Source organism: Ursus americanus, chromosome 20 (genome assembly GCF_024610735.1).
Source record: "Ursus americanus isolate L20-20 chromosome 20, mUrsAme1.1.p, whole genome shotgun sequence".
In the NCBI taxonomy this organism is placed as follows: domain Eukaryota; kingdom Metazoa; phylum Chordata; class Mammalia; order Carnivora; family Ursidae; genus Ursus; species Ursus americanus.
Genome location: NC_142146.1, coordinates 50,271,369 through 50,287,846, shown reverse-complemented (window position 1 = coordinate 50,287,846; position 16,478 = coordinate 50,271,369). Strand labels below are relative to the sequence as shown.

Genomic DNA, 16,478 nt, shown 5'->3' with positions numbered 1-16,478 from the left:
AATAAAGTTTTCTTTATTAAAAAAAAAAAAGCATCCATGAAACTACAAATCCCCGCCTTCTTCTTGAAGCTGACTAGCCAAGGGGCTGGCCAGGAACCCGGAAGTGTGGCCGGCTTGCCGAATGACGTCGGGAAACGTACAAAGCGGGGCCCAATCCTGAGCAAGCCTGCTCTCGCGCCGCGCCGAGTCCCGCCTCCGCGCGTAGCTCTGACGGGTCGTTAGTGGATACGGCGGCCGCGGGGGAGGTGCCAGCGGCGTTTACCTAACTCGGCCTCCCAGACTCGAGGCTCCGCACCACCATGGCTCCCAAAGGAGGCTCCAAGCAGCAGTCCGAGGAGGATTTGCTTCTGCAGGATTTCAGCCGCAACCTCTCGGCCAAGTCCTCCGCGCTCTTCTTCGGCAATGCCTTCATCGTGTCCGCCATCCCCATCTGTGAGCGCCGGGAGCAGGCGGGTCGTGGAGGCCGCCGGCGGGCCGGGCTGGGCGGGGACGTGGCAGGGCCCGGCCGACTGGCGGGAGTTAGCGCTGAGGCCCGCGGCTGTCCCCAGCCCGTCCTGAGCACGGGGATAGCACGTAGCTTCTGTGGGCTTCAGTATTCTCAACGGGGATAGTGGTGGGTGGCGTCACAGAAAAGTCACTTGTAGCCCCACTCCCAGAGACTGTGATTTACTAGTTGTGGGATGGCGGCCCCTAATCTGCAAACAGTCGGGTTATTTTTGTGCTAACACTCATCCATATGTAATGTGCTGTCTTGTTTTTTACCCACAATTGTTTGCCGTTTCGAGCTTTAAAACCTTATCGTTTACTTATTTTGGAAAAACTAATGAATTAGGCGAGAGTCAAATTCCCGTTAACCCGCGAACTGAATTAGAAGTGTAGCTTTAGGTGAAGCACTTCACACTGCTGAACATCATTTTCCTAATTTGGTGAGAGGCTGCCCCAGTGCCAGGAGCCGGCGCTCCAACTTGTTTAAACTTTTTAATGCTATTAGGACAATTTTGGCATTCTCACTTGGATGGAAGAACTTTGCAGACTTGGGCAAAGTTGTTTTTATAGCTCGGGTTTTCTGAATTTGAATCTCCTGCCTCACACTGCTGCGTTTGTTGGGCAGTTAAGTCAAGTTTCATTTTCTTTTGGCGTTTTATAAAAACTTCACAGGCCGCGCAGAGCACTGCCTTGATTGCAGATAGCCACGTCACCCTGCAAACTATGGCTTGGGCTGCCCGTGGCGTTTTGGAACAGCCTGTACTTACTTAGCTTAATAGTACTCTGATGAATGAAACTTGGTCTGAATTGTGTTGGTTTTTTTTTTTTTTTTTGATCCAGAGTTTATTTTCATTTTAGAAGAAGCAGAAATCTCATCTGGGCTAGTAATGGGAAGGTTCTGTTTTTCGAGTTTTCTGAACTAGGACAGTTTGAGACTGTAACTTTATATCACTTCTGAAGATCCACTTATACTGTGTTAGATGACCTAACCTGGGCTGTATTTTATAGACTTAGCTATAATTAATTGAGCAGGCCTTTGTAACTGGGTGGTAATGTTTTGTTCCTTCTTGTATCCCCCCCCTTCTATCTTAATTCAGGGTTATATTGGCGAATATGGCATATGGATCTTATTCAGTCTGCTGTTCTCTATAGTGTGATGACCCTAGTAAGCACTTATTTGGTAGCCTTTGCATACAAAAATGTGAAATTTGTTCTCAAACACAAGTAAGTATATTTCTCAAGCAAAAGTATATATTACATGTTGCGTTTTTATATAGAAGAATGTCTTAAAGATGATTTGTGTGTCTTGTTTTCAATAAGTATCAGTTTGAGCTGTATATGTATATAGGCATATTAATGTTATAAAGAATTATTAGCTAAGTGAAGCAGAGACTGTGCTTCTGACGCTTATAGAAGTAGGCAAAGGGTGGAATTAGTTGAGCATTAGCCTTAATCATGGGGTTTATCAGAAAAACAAACCACCAAGTAAATTAACGTTGCTAAAGCCAAATGAAGTTCTTTCTGTAAAGAATAGTTCTGGTTCTCCCTGTACTATTTTGGGACATGAAAGAAGTTTTTTTTTTTTTTTTTTTTTGACAGAGACAGCAAGAGAGGGAACACAAGCAGGGGGAGTGGGAGAGGGAGAAGCAGGCTTCCCGCTGAGCTGGGAGCCCTCGGGACTCAATCCTAGGGCCCAGGGATCATGACCTGAGCTGAAGGCAGACGCTTAACGACTGAGCCATCCAGGTGCCCCTAATTCAGCCATTTTTAATGCTAATTAAAATTTTTCTTACAAGTGTGTAAAAATGTAAGAGATTATATTTCCTCTAATTTAAGATCACACGTTATGGAAATCCTTTCTAAGTTTGTTGTTTCTACGTTAGGCTCTTTGTGGTGACAAGGAGTAGAAACATGTTGAGATGAGGGGCACCTGGGTGGTGCAGTTCGTTAAGTGGCCGACTCTTGGTTTCGGCTCAGGTCATGATCTCAGGGTCCTGAGATTGAGCTTGGTGTCCAGGCTCCATGCTCAGTGGTAGTGTGCTTGGATATTCTCTCCCTCTGCTGCTTCCCCCCATTCACGCTGGCTCGCTCTCTCAGATATATAGATCTTTAAAAAAAAGAATAAAAGAAACATGTTGAGATGATCTCAGTTAATAGGGATTGATTGTATGAAGACCAGAAATGGCCTCAGTGGCTGAAACTGCCTTCAGCGTCTTTGCTGTTGTCTTGGACCCATGGGAGCTCAGGTTTGTATGACTGCCTTTCTGCGAGACCAGCAGAGTAATTATCTTTATTGTGTTTCTGCTTGGTCTTCACCAACTGTCATTCCGGTTTCAGCCTCTCTTGGACTCCATTGTTCCGGGCTGTCTTCTGTGAGGTGTGGCCATCTGTGCGTACTGAAGCCCTCAGATGTGGGCACCTTGTATGACCTGTCCTTTGTGATGTCCTTGGAACTCACACCCTTTGAGACTTGATGGTTTTTTACTTGTTCTGCATAGTATTTTTCATTAACCTTTTTGGAATTAAAATTGTTTTTTTTACCTTTTCGTTTCTACTCTAGGCTTCTTGAGGGCCACTGCCGTGTCTTTTGTCCCTTGAAACAGTTAATGGTACATTTAGTTGAGTAAAATTTCAGTTACTGACTTAATAGGTTCTCTCAGTGGAATGGTTTTTTTAATCATAGTTTTGATTTAATGTTAAATACTGCCACTCATATAGAATTCCTACAGATTTACAAGATGTGTTAAAGCTCAAAGACCCAGGAAGATGCAGAGTATGGGTAGGTGTTCGTAATAGAAGGAAGATGGCTTATGGGTTGGCAGTCTAGATTCCAGTCCCAGCTCTGCTTTTCTTAAATGTATAGCCTCGAGCACACATTTCATCTTTTTATTTTTTATTTTTTTTACATTTCATCTTTTTAGACGTCAGATTCCTGAGCTGTAAAATGGGGTTACTAATGGTACCTCATAGATGGTGAGGATTAAATAAGATGATACAGGTGACATGTTAAGCATAGTATCTGGCGCATAATAAATGTTTATGTGCAGTGTTGGAGAGATTGGGGGTGAGAGAGCCCGAAGGAATTTTTTTTAAGGTGGCATAACTTTAAAAAAATGTTTGCAAAGATGTTTTTCTTTAAGAAATTAAGTAGATGGTGTTTTTCTTTTTTATTCTGGGAAGTTTCTGAAATAATGTTTAAAAAAATAATAGAAGAAGAAACCGTTGATTTTTGTGGATTATCTAATTTGGCAGAGTGCTGGGGCACTGGAGTGACCTTTGTCTTGTTTTAGAGCATGCAGCATTGAGACTTACTTTCTAAGAGCCCTAAGACGGAGGGCAGGACTTTTTGAGTTGTAATAAACCTAACAGGTTGTTATGGGTCTGTTAGGTGACGATAGAATTTTAGATCTGGAAGAGAAATTAACTAGTTAATCTGGTTTGGTCTCTTCAGGAAGATTTGTCCCGTGAACAGATGATTGAATATTTGTCCTAAAGATACTTGGAGATAGCCAACTCTTTTGAAAATAGTTTATTCCAATGACTTACCATCCTGATTGAGGGGGGTATATATTTATGTGTATTTTTCCCCCTCTTTTCAGCTCAGAAATGTTGCTGCTGTAAACCACATTCATTTCTTATCAGCTGGCCTTTCTTAGAAAAAAGTGGTCTTATGCAAAGTTCAAGAAACCTTTATTGCCTGGTCTGCTAGAGAGTTTCAGAGATAAGTCCTCTGCCCTTAAGAATAGAACTTTTACATAATAAAATGAATCAGGTGAAGTTGGATCTTTGGGAATTTGTGTTTTTATATTTTTTTAAAGATTTATTTATTTATTAGAGGGCACAGCAAGGGGAGCAGCAGGCAGAAGGAGAACCAGGCTACCCAATGAGCAAGGAGCCCGTTATGGGACTTGAACTTGATTCTACGACTCTGGGATCATGACCTGAGCGGAAAGCAGACGCTTAACCGGCTGAGCCACCCAGGTGCCCTGAGGGAATCTGGGTTTAATTTGTATCGCAGAAGCTCTTGTGGTTAGAGGTTGAAAACTGTTGACTTGAATGATGGGCTTTCTTTTCAGGAATCCATCGTGATTTCTCCACACCTTTCCTTGGTACACTAACCAGAACTAAATATAGCATAGTAATGAGGGATTAATTAATTGAACATAGAGTGAACAGATTTCCATCTTGTTGCTTTTAATATATCAATATTGTGTTGAACATTTTCATAGTGGGACTGTGTAGGTAATTGTTAGATTTTGCTTTTATCAGTTATTTTTCTTCTATAATTATGGCTAACCAGTTTCTCTTATATTATGAAAAATACACCATGTTGAATTTAAATGTCATGAACTTTGGGAGGCTTTTTATATTTCATTGTAGGTTAAATTTTATCCTCTCTTTCACTAGCAATCTCATCTGATAAAATTCACTTTATAAATTTTCTGATGAATATACTTTTATTATTTTTTTTTTTTGACTTGTCACTGAATATTCTGCTTTGATACCTTGAATAACACTTAGCTTTTTCTGGCTAATTCCATATTATCTTTTCGTACAACCAGTGGTTCATTAAGTTAAAAATGGTATGATTGACCTCTGACTTTGTGGTATTATTTATTTTTAGTGAAATTGTTCTTTGGAGTGGAGTTAACAGTATTAATTTGTTACAGCTGTTAATTCCCCTTTTTTAATTTTTATTTTATTCTCCTTTGTAATTTTTTAAAACTTTTTTTAATTTAAACTCAATTAACATAATATTGGTTTCAGAGGTACAGGCCTGTGATTCATCCGTCTTATCACATGCCCTCCTTAATGTCCATCACCCAGTTACCCCATCCCCCATCCCTCATCCCCTCCCCTCCAGCAACTCTCAGTTTGTTTCCTGTGGTTGAGAGTCTCTTATGGTTTGTCTCCCTCCTGATTTCGTCTTATTTTTTCCTCTCTTCCCCTATGATCCTGTTTTGTTTCTTTTTTTTTTTTTTTAAGATTTTATTTATTTATTTATTTGACAGAGATAGAGACAGCCAGCGAGAGAGGGAACACAAGCAGGGGGAGTGGGAGAGGAAGAAGCAGGCTCCCAGCAGAGGAGCCTGATGTGGGGCTCGATCCCATAACGCCGGGATCACGCCCTGAGCCGAAGGCATACGCTTAACCGCTGTGCCCCACCCAGGCGCCCCCCTGTTTTGTTTCTTAAATTCCACATATCAGTAAGATCCTATGATAATTGTCTTTCTCTGATTGACTTATTTCACTTAGCATAATACCCTGTAGTTCCATCCACATCCTTGCAAATGAGATTTCATTTTTTTGATGGTGTAATATTCAGCGGTGTGTGTGTATATATACATATATACGTATACATGTTTGTATATATACAACATATATGTATACATACACATATGTATACATACACACATACACACACACACACAGACACACCCCACATCTTCTTTATCCATCTGTCAATAGACATCTGGGCTCTTTCTGTAGTTTGGCTGTTGTGGACATTGCTGCTATGAACATTGGGATGCAGGTGCCCCTTTGGATCACTGCATTTGTATCTTTGGGGTAAATACCCAGTAGCGCAATTGCTGGGTCGTAGGGTAGCTCTGTTTTCAACTTTTTGAGGAACCTCCATACTGTTTTCCAGAGTGGCTGCACCAGTTTGCATTCCCAGCAGTGTAGGAGGGTTCCCCTTTCTCTGCATCCTTGTCAACAATTCCTTTTTTTAAAATAATGATTTTATTTATTAGCCAGAGAGAGTGAGCGCGCACAGAAGCAGGAGGACAGCAGGCAGAGGGAGAAGCAGGCTCCCTGCTGAGCAAGGAGCCCTATGCGGGACACTATTCCAGGACCCTAGGATCATGACCTGAGGCAAAGGCGGACGCTTAACCAACTGAGCCACCCAGGCGTCCCTCCCCTTTTGTTTTTTAAGCCTACTTTACTTTTGTTTACTAGAATTGAAATCCTGTATCATTTGCCAGTGCCTTATCAAATTTATTTGTTGAACAAATAAATAGGTTAAAACAAAATGGAATTATGATTTGTAACTAAATTGTGCTAAAAGCATTCGACTTATTTAAATACCTGAACTTTGGAAAATTACCGCTTTTAAGCAGAAATCAAAACCTGTAACTAATAAATTCCATCTTGGAAGTTCTTGAACTCTTTTGGCTATTATAGTACAATAAACTTGGAATTTTCTGTCAAGATTATTTCTTGAAATGTCAAATATTGTATAGTTGCCAATACAAAATACGAGTACAGAGTGTTTGAGATAATGTGATGTTCATCCCTGGAGCATGTGGAAACTTTTTTCTTTTTTTTTTTTCCAGAGTAGCACAGAAGAGAGAGGATGCTGTTTCCAAAGAAGTGACTCGAAAACTTTCTGAAGCTGATAACAGAAAGATGTCTCGAAAGGAAAAAGATGAGAGGTTGGACTTCTAAAGTGTTGGTGATAATCAAAAAAGGGGATACTTTGTAAAAAATTAAGCTTTTGGTTTTTGCCTGGCGAATGTGGATAGTGAAATCGCCTGAGGTTAAACGTTGATATGTAGACGACTGGTAAGGGCGTAACAACCATACTTATATTTTGAGTTTTTACTACCACCAGATGCTTTTCTTTGTGTTATACACAGTTCGTTTATTTGTTTAAAGAGCTTTGAGAGGTAGGGCTATTATTTCCATTTTACATCTGAAGAAACTGAGGTACACAAAGCTTGGGTAACTTGCCCAAGGGCATAGATTGGTGTGCAGTGGTCAGTCCAAAATAAGAACTTGGGCAGTATGGCTCGAGACCTTCTCCTCCTCACTGCTGTCCTGGAGTTTAGGAGCCTGCAGAGCTTTAGCCAGTGCTGGCTCTGCCGCTTGGTAGCTCTGCGACCTTGAGCATCTCACTTCACCCCTCTGGGTCCGAAGAGTTTACATTGTGTTGGTGTTAGCATTTTTAGGTGGTGGTATTTTCATGCCTGAGCTTCCCTAGGGACAGCCAGTTCTTGGTTATCTGCGTTGGTTGGGGAAAAAGAAAACAACTTGGTTTCTCTCCTGGTGCCCAATCTGTGCCACAGTTGTTAGCCCTTACCCCTCGATTTTTATTGCCAACTGCTTAGAAGGCTTAATAGTCTAATATCTGAGTAGCAGAAGTCTCTGAATGATTGAATAAACTTGTGCTTAAGAGTTGTTACGTGGGTTTAATATAGTCACGAGTTGAGGTTGTTTTCATAGATCTTAAGTTTTAGTATCTACAAAGTGCTTTGTGAAATGGAACTTTTTTTTTTTTTTTTTAAAGATTTTATTTATTTATTTGACAGAGATAGCCAGCGAGAGAGGGAACACAAGCAGGGGGAGTGGGAGAGGAAGAAGCAGGCTCCCAACAGAGGAGCCTGATGTGGGGCTCGATCGCAGAACGCTGGGATCACACCCTGAGCCGAAGGCAGACCCTTAACGACTGCGCCACCCAGGCGCCCCGAAATGGAACTTTTAACCCACTTTGCTCCAGAAAGACTTTGTGGAGACTTGCCATATTAAAGTGCATATGAAATAAAGCAGTACAACTTTGAAAGGTCAGAAACCTTTAAAAGTAAGAAGAGCGGGCTGAACAAAAACCTCAGAGTTGAGCATTGAACTTAGCGCTAAGCTTCCACGTGTGAGGGGAAGCATCTGAGGTCATACACTTTCATTGTCTTATGAGAAGCAGCATGTAAGTCCTTCTGAAAAGAAACTTTCCTGGCACTAAATCTTGGAAGGACTTTATCAAATGGATCCTTATTTAAGGGACACTGAGAAACTTAATGAACAAAGTCTTCTACAGTGGTTTTGAAAAGGCACTAAAACATTATAGAAATGGTTATCGCCTGTGGATCCTTTTTGAAAACTGAAGGATACAATTTTCTTAAAAGATTTTATTTATTTTTTCTAAGTAATCTCTACACCCAGTGTGGGACTCAAACTCCCACAAACTGGAGATCAAGAGTTGTATGCCCTACCGCCTAAGCCAGCCAGGTGCTTCCTGAAGGATACAGTATTAAAATACTGACAGTGAAGGCCTTTTTTCAGGGAGCAGCTTTAATGAGGTCTGGCTGCATAGCTTCCTGATTGTAAATTTTTGCATGGTGATAGGGAATCTAGGACACTTAAAAATCTTTTTACTAAATTATAGTATTTATTAGAAAAGTGGTTCTTAAATTGGAGTGTACATCACAGTTACCCAATTTCAAAATGCTTGTTACAACTCTAGGTTTTAGGTGATGAATGATAGGAGGGATGACGAATGGGTCTCCACTGCCCACTGCAGATTGCCTGATTTGGTCTGGCACTGGGATATGTCTCAGGATTTTTCTCAGCATGGTATTCAGGTAGTCACTACTACTGGATCAGAGTTGAAATTGGAAATGAAATATCTTTGCCATTGGCTAGGTCAGTATTTCAAAGGAGAATGAAGCGTAGGTTTTATGGATACATAAAATGCGGAGTGTCCGAAGATTATAAAATTTCTATTCTTGGCATCGAAGTTTGTGCTATTACTATTTCACAAAAACCACACTGGATGAAGTTGATCCGGGTGTGTACTCATGATTGACTCTGATAACTGGGGCCAGGACTCCCACTGAGATCTAGTATTTTTCTCCTGAAAAGTAAGTTGCTTCAAGAGGTTTAAGAGAAGGCTTATCAACACCTCTTTGCCTAGATATGTATGTCTCAAAGCTCCCATCTGCAGTCGTTTGGGATATGTGCCCCATGCCACTTTGAAACTGTTTTGCCCTCCATTCAAGGTTGGAAATTAGCTGAGGAGATTCATTAATACATATCCCAGGGTGTGAGTGTTATTTCTTCTTGACTTACTGATGGTCTATCATTTAGTATTATGTGATTATAACAGTTCTTGAGTTTGGTCTCAGTCTTTCTCTTGTAGGAAGTGCTCCTTGGAAAAAATGACTCCTTGGGAGTGCTCTCCCAAACTAGATTTCTTACCAGTGAAGCTTTGGCAGAACTATTGCTGATGAGGGCATTTGGGGAGTCTTCATATTTTTTCTAAATGAACCAGGAAATGGTTGGGCTAGAGAAAGTTCTGAAAGCTGTCCAAGACAGTCCTGTGTATACAGTGATGTAACACCTGGTCATATTGGGAGCTGGGGTAACCTAAAGGATTGAGCCACTTTTTTCATCAGTACTGTTTTGAAGATGGTTCTGATTCAGGGCATGACAAGGAGTTAGGGAGAAGTGCCCCTGTGGAGGTAGGATAACCTAAGGAACATAGTGGAGGCGTGCTAATAGCCTATGTAAGGAACCTGTCTGCGCTGAATCTTGTACCAGAGTCTTAAAGACAGAGGCACTTGTTCTCAGTGTTTTCTACATTAAACCATGTTGGGGCTATGCATCTTTCTGAGATGGCGTTTTCTTTGATCAGTGTTAAACTGGTATAAATACATTATAAATATATACCAGTATATATATATATATATATATAAATATATATTTCTATATACCTGTATAAACTGGTATAAATACATTATGTATTTCCTCCAAGTCACATATGTTTTTTAAATGTACCTTTCAACTTCTCTGAAATCAGGAGCTGTTTTCTAGTTGATGGCTGCATTTAATGTATCTTTTACTTCTCTCAAGCTTAAATAGTTGATGGTATCCATAGAATCAAGGAACTATGGCATTTATGTTAGAGACCACAAACTTCTTGTGATGAAGTTAAGTTCATTTCACTGAACTCCTTTATAAGCTTTTTGACTTTGGATTAAAACATTTGGTGAATAAAATGTAGCAGTTGCCAATGACAGTAGCCATAGTGCTGTCCTTAGGATTGGGGGAGGGGATCATCTGGGCCCAGACTAGTGTAACTTTGGGGAAGACGAAGCATCAGTAGTGGTGGCTTTCAACCTTTTTGATGACAATCCATGGTAAAGTACTCGCCTTTCTACTAAATACACTCAAACATGCACCCATGCAAACGTTTCACAAAACAATAATTATCCTGCTGTGGGTGATACACTCGATATTCTTCTTTTCTTCTTTTCTTCTTTTCTTCTTTTCTTCTTTTCTCTCCTTTCTCTCCTTTCTCTCCTTTCTCTCCTTTCTCTCCTTTCTCTCCTTTCTCTCCTTTCTCTCCTTTCTCTCCTTCCTCTCCTTCCTCTCCTTCCCCTCCTTCCCCTCCTTCCCCTCCTTCCCCTCCTTCCCCTCCTTCCCCTCCTTCCCCTCCTTCCCCTCCTTCCCCTCCTTCCCCTCCTTCCCCTCCTTCCCCTCCTTCCCCTCCTTCCCCTCCTTCCCCTCCTTCCCCTCCTTCCCCTCCTTTCTTTTTTTTCTTTCTTTTTTTTTTTAAGATTCTGTTTGTTTATTTGACAGAGCACAAGCAGGAGGAGGAGCAGGTAGAGGGAGAAGCAGGCTCCCTGCGAGCCCGATGGGGGACTCCGTCCCAAGATCCTGGGATCACGACCTGAGCTGAAGGCAGTTGCTTAACCAACTGAGCCACCCAGGCACCCTCGATATTTTTCTATTTAAAAAAATGCTGGTCTCATTCCGTTCAGTTACTTTTCCTGAGCATTGAATCCACCCAATTGATTTCACATCCCACTAATGGGTCACAACCTACTCTTTTAAAAACTGCTTTACAAACCTAATTAATCAAATGGAATAAAGGCTGCCTTATTCATAGCACCCTAGAACTTCTTGCTGCTGTGTGAAGAGGTAAAAGGTTGATAAAAGTTTTAGTCAATTAATAAAACATAATGAGTAAAATGTATTAAAAAGTAAATGGGTTTTACAAAAGTTAAAAAATCCTCCTAATGCTGAAGCGCATTCTTTGTTTGAATTATGTAAAGGTGGCTAAAGATAGTTGCAGATAAGTCTGCGTCTATGAGCCATGGCTAGTTTTTGTCCTTGGGATTGTCTTCAGCTGTAATATTGGAGGCTGAAATATGGAGGCTATTGACAGTCTTAAGCCAGCAAACAGCCAGGAAAGCTTCATCTGGGTACTGATCATGGAGTTTGTTTTAGGTGAGGACCTAGAGAACAATGTCTCTTTAGGCTGCTGATGAAACCAAGCCAGTTGCAGTTAATCTGTCCCTTCTTCCAAAGCCCTGATTGCCTGGGAAAAAAGGTAATATACCAAGCAGCTATTTTTATCAATAGAGTAAAATATCTTTTTCAGCAGGAAAAAGGGCACAATGCTGGTTAAATTTAATATTAAAAACACATTCTGTCCAGAATACTTAAGGAAAAACTTACCTCATAGTGAACTAGAGCCAGGTAGTATTTAAAATATTTTAATACATATTTATAAACTTGATTGATTTGTTTATCTACAGAATCTTGTGGAAGAAGAACGAAGTTGCTGATTATGAAGCTACAACATTTTCCATCTTCTATAACAACACCCTGTTCCTGGTCTTGGTCATTGTTGCTTCCTTCTTTATATTGAAGAACTTCAACCCCACAGTGTATCCTTTTAAAGGTTGATTAGCGTTTTTTGAAATCTAGAACAGTAGTTTGTTTTGGTTTTGATTTATCTCAAGTATTTTTACTATGAAGAAAAACTGCCCAGGGAATCGTCCACTAAATAGCACTATGACCTTAGGCAGGTTTCTGGGCCTTTAAAATAAGGGCTTTGGGTTTGATTTAAAGTTCTTTGAAGTTTATAAATTATAACTTCATGATAAATAACAAGTATTACAAAGCAGTCTTACATATATGATCATGTATACCTTCCTATTTAAAAATAAGTTCTGAGGATCAAAAGCAACTTGCCTTCTTTGATATCTCCTAATATAAGCCCATGTGTCTGCTGACATTTTGGGGCTTCAGAATTGGAGTTAAATAGGCACATTTCATAATATTGTAACAGTGTTTCAAGCTGCTCTTAAATTGAGTTCTTGGGCAAGAATCAGTCTCTATTTTAGGTAATTTATTAAAGGTGTTAGGCAGGGATGTGCAACCAGACTTTTAACAGGTGATTTTATATAATACAATAGCAGACTTCTCCGACTTGTATCTTCTGGAAATACTAGAGTGGTTTGTCCCAAACAGTCTAGTTCTGAGGCGGAGAGTAGCTTTGAACTTTCAGAGCCTCTTTGCTTTTTACAGGCCAACGGTAGCCAAAACACAGATGGACGGGACACTTATTTTTCCTTTGCTCTTGGCCAGAGGCAGGGAAGCTAAGTTTCTTCTTCCTGCTCATAATCTTGATTAGCTCTTTTCCTTTAGGTTAAATGGAATTCAGATGTCTTCTTTGTGATCATGTGTTCTAGGTTTCTGTCTCAAGTGTTTTCTTTTTAAAATTGGAACACATTTCCTGTGAATGCTCTTCATTCTTTATAGCCTTCTGTCTTGTAAATTGCATTTGCAGACGATGGGATTGCACATCATTGTCATTTTACAGTGTCAGACGGGCAACAGTGCATTCCAAAGAGATGGGCTCTTTTTATTGAAGAATTAACTTGGGCTTTTAATCTTTCCTTAACGTTAAATTTTTACAGGAACTATATTTTGTCCATAAGTGCTTCATCAGGCCTCATCGCCCTCCTGTCTACTGGCTCCAAGTAGACCATGCCGGCTTTGCCCCCTGGCTTTGTATCTATGGGTGGCCTGTGGTATATGGAAACGTAGCAGGGTGGTCAGGATGAGAGGCGTACAAGATGTTTTTATATTTCTGCAGTTGGAGGGCTTGAAAAACCCAACAAAATGTAATTCAGTATTTGTTTATTGGCTCTTTTTTGACAGATTGTTGAAATTAAATGAATTCAAAGGGGAACTCAGAGTGCAGGACATTTATTGGAAGGTAAAAAGTGTCTCGCAATGTGCTGTAATCACAAGAGGAGAGAGTAACTTGTTTCCTTGATCTGTCAGAGGTCGCAGTAACCTGGACTGAGCTGTTATTATTTATAATAGCAAGAAGTTAATAAGTGGTTCTTTGTGTTCTAACCACAATATTACAACTTTTTTTGAACCATAAATATCAGAATGAAGAATCCTTTCCCCCTGGGGATTGAACAGAAGCCTCATGTTTACAAGTCTCTGAATTTGTGATTTGAAATAACTCACAGTTAAAAACAAGGTGTCCAATTTGGGCCAGAGAAACTTGTGGAAAAGTTGTGTGTTTTTTGGTTGGGTTTTTTTGTTTTTGTTTTTTGTTTGTTTTTTTCTTTGTTTGTTTTGTTTTATTTTGTTTTGTTTTTTAACAGAAGAAAGGCAGCCAGTGTAGTAACCTAAAAATAGTGGCCAGGCATATGAGAGTTGTCCCGTGGGGTTCGAGCACATACTGTTCAGCTGTATAGCTGTGCCTTGGGTGGGCAGGGAGGTCAGCTCAACCCTACCATGTTGGTTTGACCTGTGTGAGAGACTGGAATAGTTGTTTTCCTTTGGGGTTTCACACCACTAGAGGAATGTTCAGTAGAGAACCTCTTTCCTGAGTATTGATGTGTAAGAGATCAAAGTAATGTTTATGACCTTAGTTCCAGAATTCTAAGAACTCTCCAAGGAACTGCAGAGGTTTTAGTGCTTGTACAGCATGTAGTGCAGCCTTTTTCCATCCAGACCTTCCCAAATTTGACTTTTTTTTTTTTTTTTTTTAAGATTTTTGAGAGTGAGAGCACAAGTGAGGGGGCAGAGGGAGAGAGAATCTCATGCATACTTGGTGCTCAGTGCAGAGCCAGACATAGGGCTCAATCTCAGGACCCTGAGATCATGACCTGAGCTGAAGGCAGACACTTAAGCTGCTGAACGACCGAGGCACCCCACATTTAACCCTTTGGTCTGCAGGTTCCCATCGATTGTGAACAAAACTTCTTCATACTACCCTCTCACCCTCTTCAGCCCCTGGGTTTCAGCTAAGAGCATTCTCTTGCAATTCTTCACCAATGTGTGCAGAGATAATTATCATTTTCTGGTGCATGCCATGATTTGAAAAGGTTTAGGAAGCCTTTATCTTGTATTATTTAAAGGGTTATGGAATAACAGGTGATACAGTTTCGTATTCCTATTAGCTTTTGACCGCATCCTTAATTTCCTACAAACAGTACTTCAAAAGAAATACCCTATTCCTAATTCCTAACCTTAACTTTAATCTTTAGTTTCCACTTCTAAATTTAAGGTGACTGTTGTAAATAACATTTGCTGTTTTATTTATAACTTGATAGGAAGGTGTTCATCAGTTTATCTTCTAGGCTGTTGGGTGTTTTTGATAGGGCACATGCAAGAACTTGGAGACCGGGGCGAGAGCACATGTTGCATAGTGATTTAGATCATCATTATCTTCAATTCGGGATTATATTTACTCATTGTTTCTAGGAGTTTGCAATTTACTTTCCTTCGGTGCATTATTATCCATGTGCCATCATTGGATAATATGGAATGAATGGAGAAGTCACAAGAGAGTCATGGCAGAATACTATAATACATAAGAGGTTTTTCTTACTGTGTCAACTTTTTTTTTTGTAGATAAATAACTGGTCAGTAGTTTGGTGGCATGGAGTTTGTGTACGAAATGTATTTGCTTATGTGACAGACCATCAGGGTCTACTATTTGTTACCAGAGCTGGGCCAGGTGTTTTTTTGTTGTTTTTTTAATTGCTGGTTTAAAAAAATCACCACTAGATGGCAGTGCCTGTGTTGAAGGGGGGGGCATTCTTACCGACACAGTGTACCTGAGATGGAATGGTGAAAAAGGGGCATCAGCTTCATATTCTTAAGAGAAATGTCTCTTGAATTCATGAACTGAATAATTTGTAGAAAAACAAATAAGCAAAATTTGATTTTGGTCCTGAATTTTACCTAGAGCACTTTTTGGTTCTGATAATGGTTTCTGACTTTCTATGTTGAACTTCTGTGCATAAGTTTGTAAAGCATATACTCACATTTACAGTTTTCATTCAGGATTTATTGTATTAGTACTTGGGAATTACAGAACTTCTCCCCCAGAGCTCTCCCCATCTTTGAAAATGGCTATGTGGCACATAGAATTATGACGTACTGCATCTGGTTTAGTTAGTAAAAACCTGTTGCAGAATTTGTATCTTAAAAAGAGCTCATATCCAACCCCAGTAAAATAAAAAGGGGATTAAAAGTGATTAAATCCCCCCCAACTCCTTGTGGTAAATAGAGGCTTAAAATGTTGGCTCATTTCACATTTTCCTATTTCTAGTTTCTCATTTACAACTTCATAAAAATCTTAGATTGAAATTATTCTTAGCTAGTAAAAGTTTATTGGTTGTCCTATTTGGTAAATTATTCTAACTTGGAAAGAATAACTTAAAACAAGGTTTGAAGTTCACTGAAATAAGGAGGTTGGATTCATACCTAAAATTCTTGTGTGAAAGGTCTTGTTTATTAAGTATGATTAAACTTTGCTTTTTAAAATTTATATTTTTCCTAGATGTCTTTATGAGAGCATGTGAATAAGTGTATGTCATCTTTATTACATTATTTGACATTACCATTTACATTTCCCACGCATGTAATTACATGCTCATTTTTGTAGTTACTGATCAGATGTCTGTTGTGCAGTGACGGGCATAATGTGGTTATATCACAGAGCAGCACGTCAGGCCTCTTTGCCAGTATGTGCCAGCTGTGTTGTCCTACCCACCCAATTTCTGGGTTTTCAGTATGTGTGCCAGTCACTGCTGTTTCTGGAGATATAAAGGATACGTAGACAGACAGCACCGATCTACAGATCCATCTGTTTGGGCTCTAGGGGATTAGATCCCACCTCTTTGGACTCCCAGGTAGGGGAATGAATTGAGGATTAGGACGGTTTTTTGAGTGGTTGGTTTAGATTTTCATGGATGTGGTTAAAACTTCTCATTGGCTTTCAGGAGTTTTCGTGGCATCTCTTCTCTGACCTTTGCCTCTTAACTGATTCTGAATTTGGATTCTTACCCAAGCTTTTTTTAACTTAAAAATTTACCTACAGAATTCATACAGTTCATCCTTAGAAAAGCACTGGACTGGAACACTGAATACTTGGGTTATAGGCCTGGTTTCCTCAT

General features: G+C 40.0%; 1 protein-coding gene across 1 annotated transcript; it reads left to right on the top strand.

Moving 5' to 3' along the window:
- Positions 1–243: 243 nt before the first annotated feature.
- On the top strand, positions 244–15,850 carry SSR3 (signal sequence receptor subunit 3). The gene is made up of 5 exons (XM_045812011.2): positions 244–432; positions 1,584–1,710; positions 6,822–6,920; positions 11,802–11,933; positions 12,969–15,850. The coding sequence occupies exons 1-5, from the start codon at positions 300–302 to the stop codon at positions 13,033–13,035; spliced, it is 558 nt and encodes a 185-aa protein (XP_045667967.1). The 5' UTR covers positions 244–299; the 3' UTR covers positions 13,036–15,850.
- The last annotated feature ends 628 nt before the right edge of the window (positions 15,851–16,478 follow it).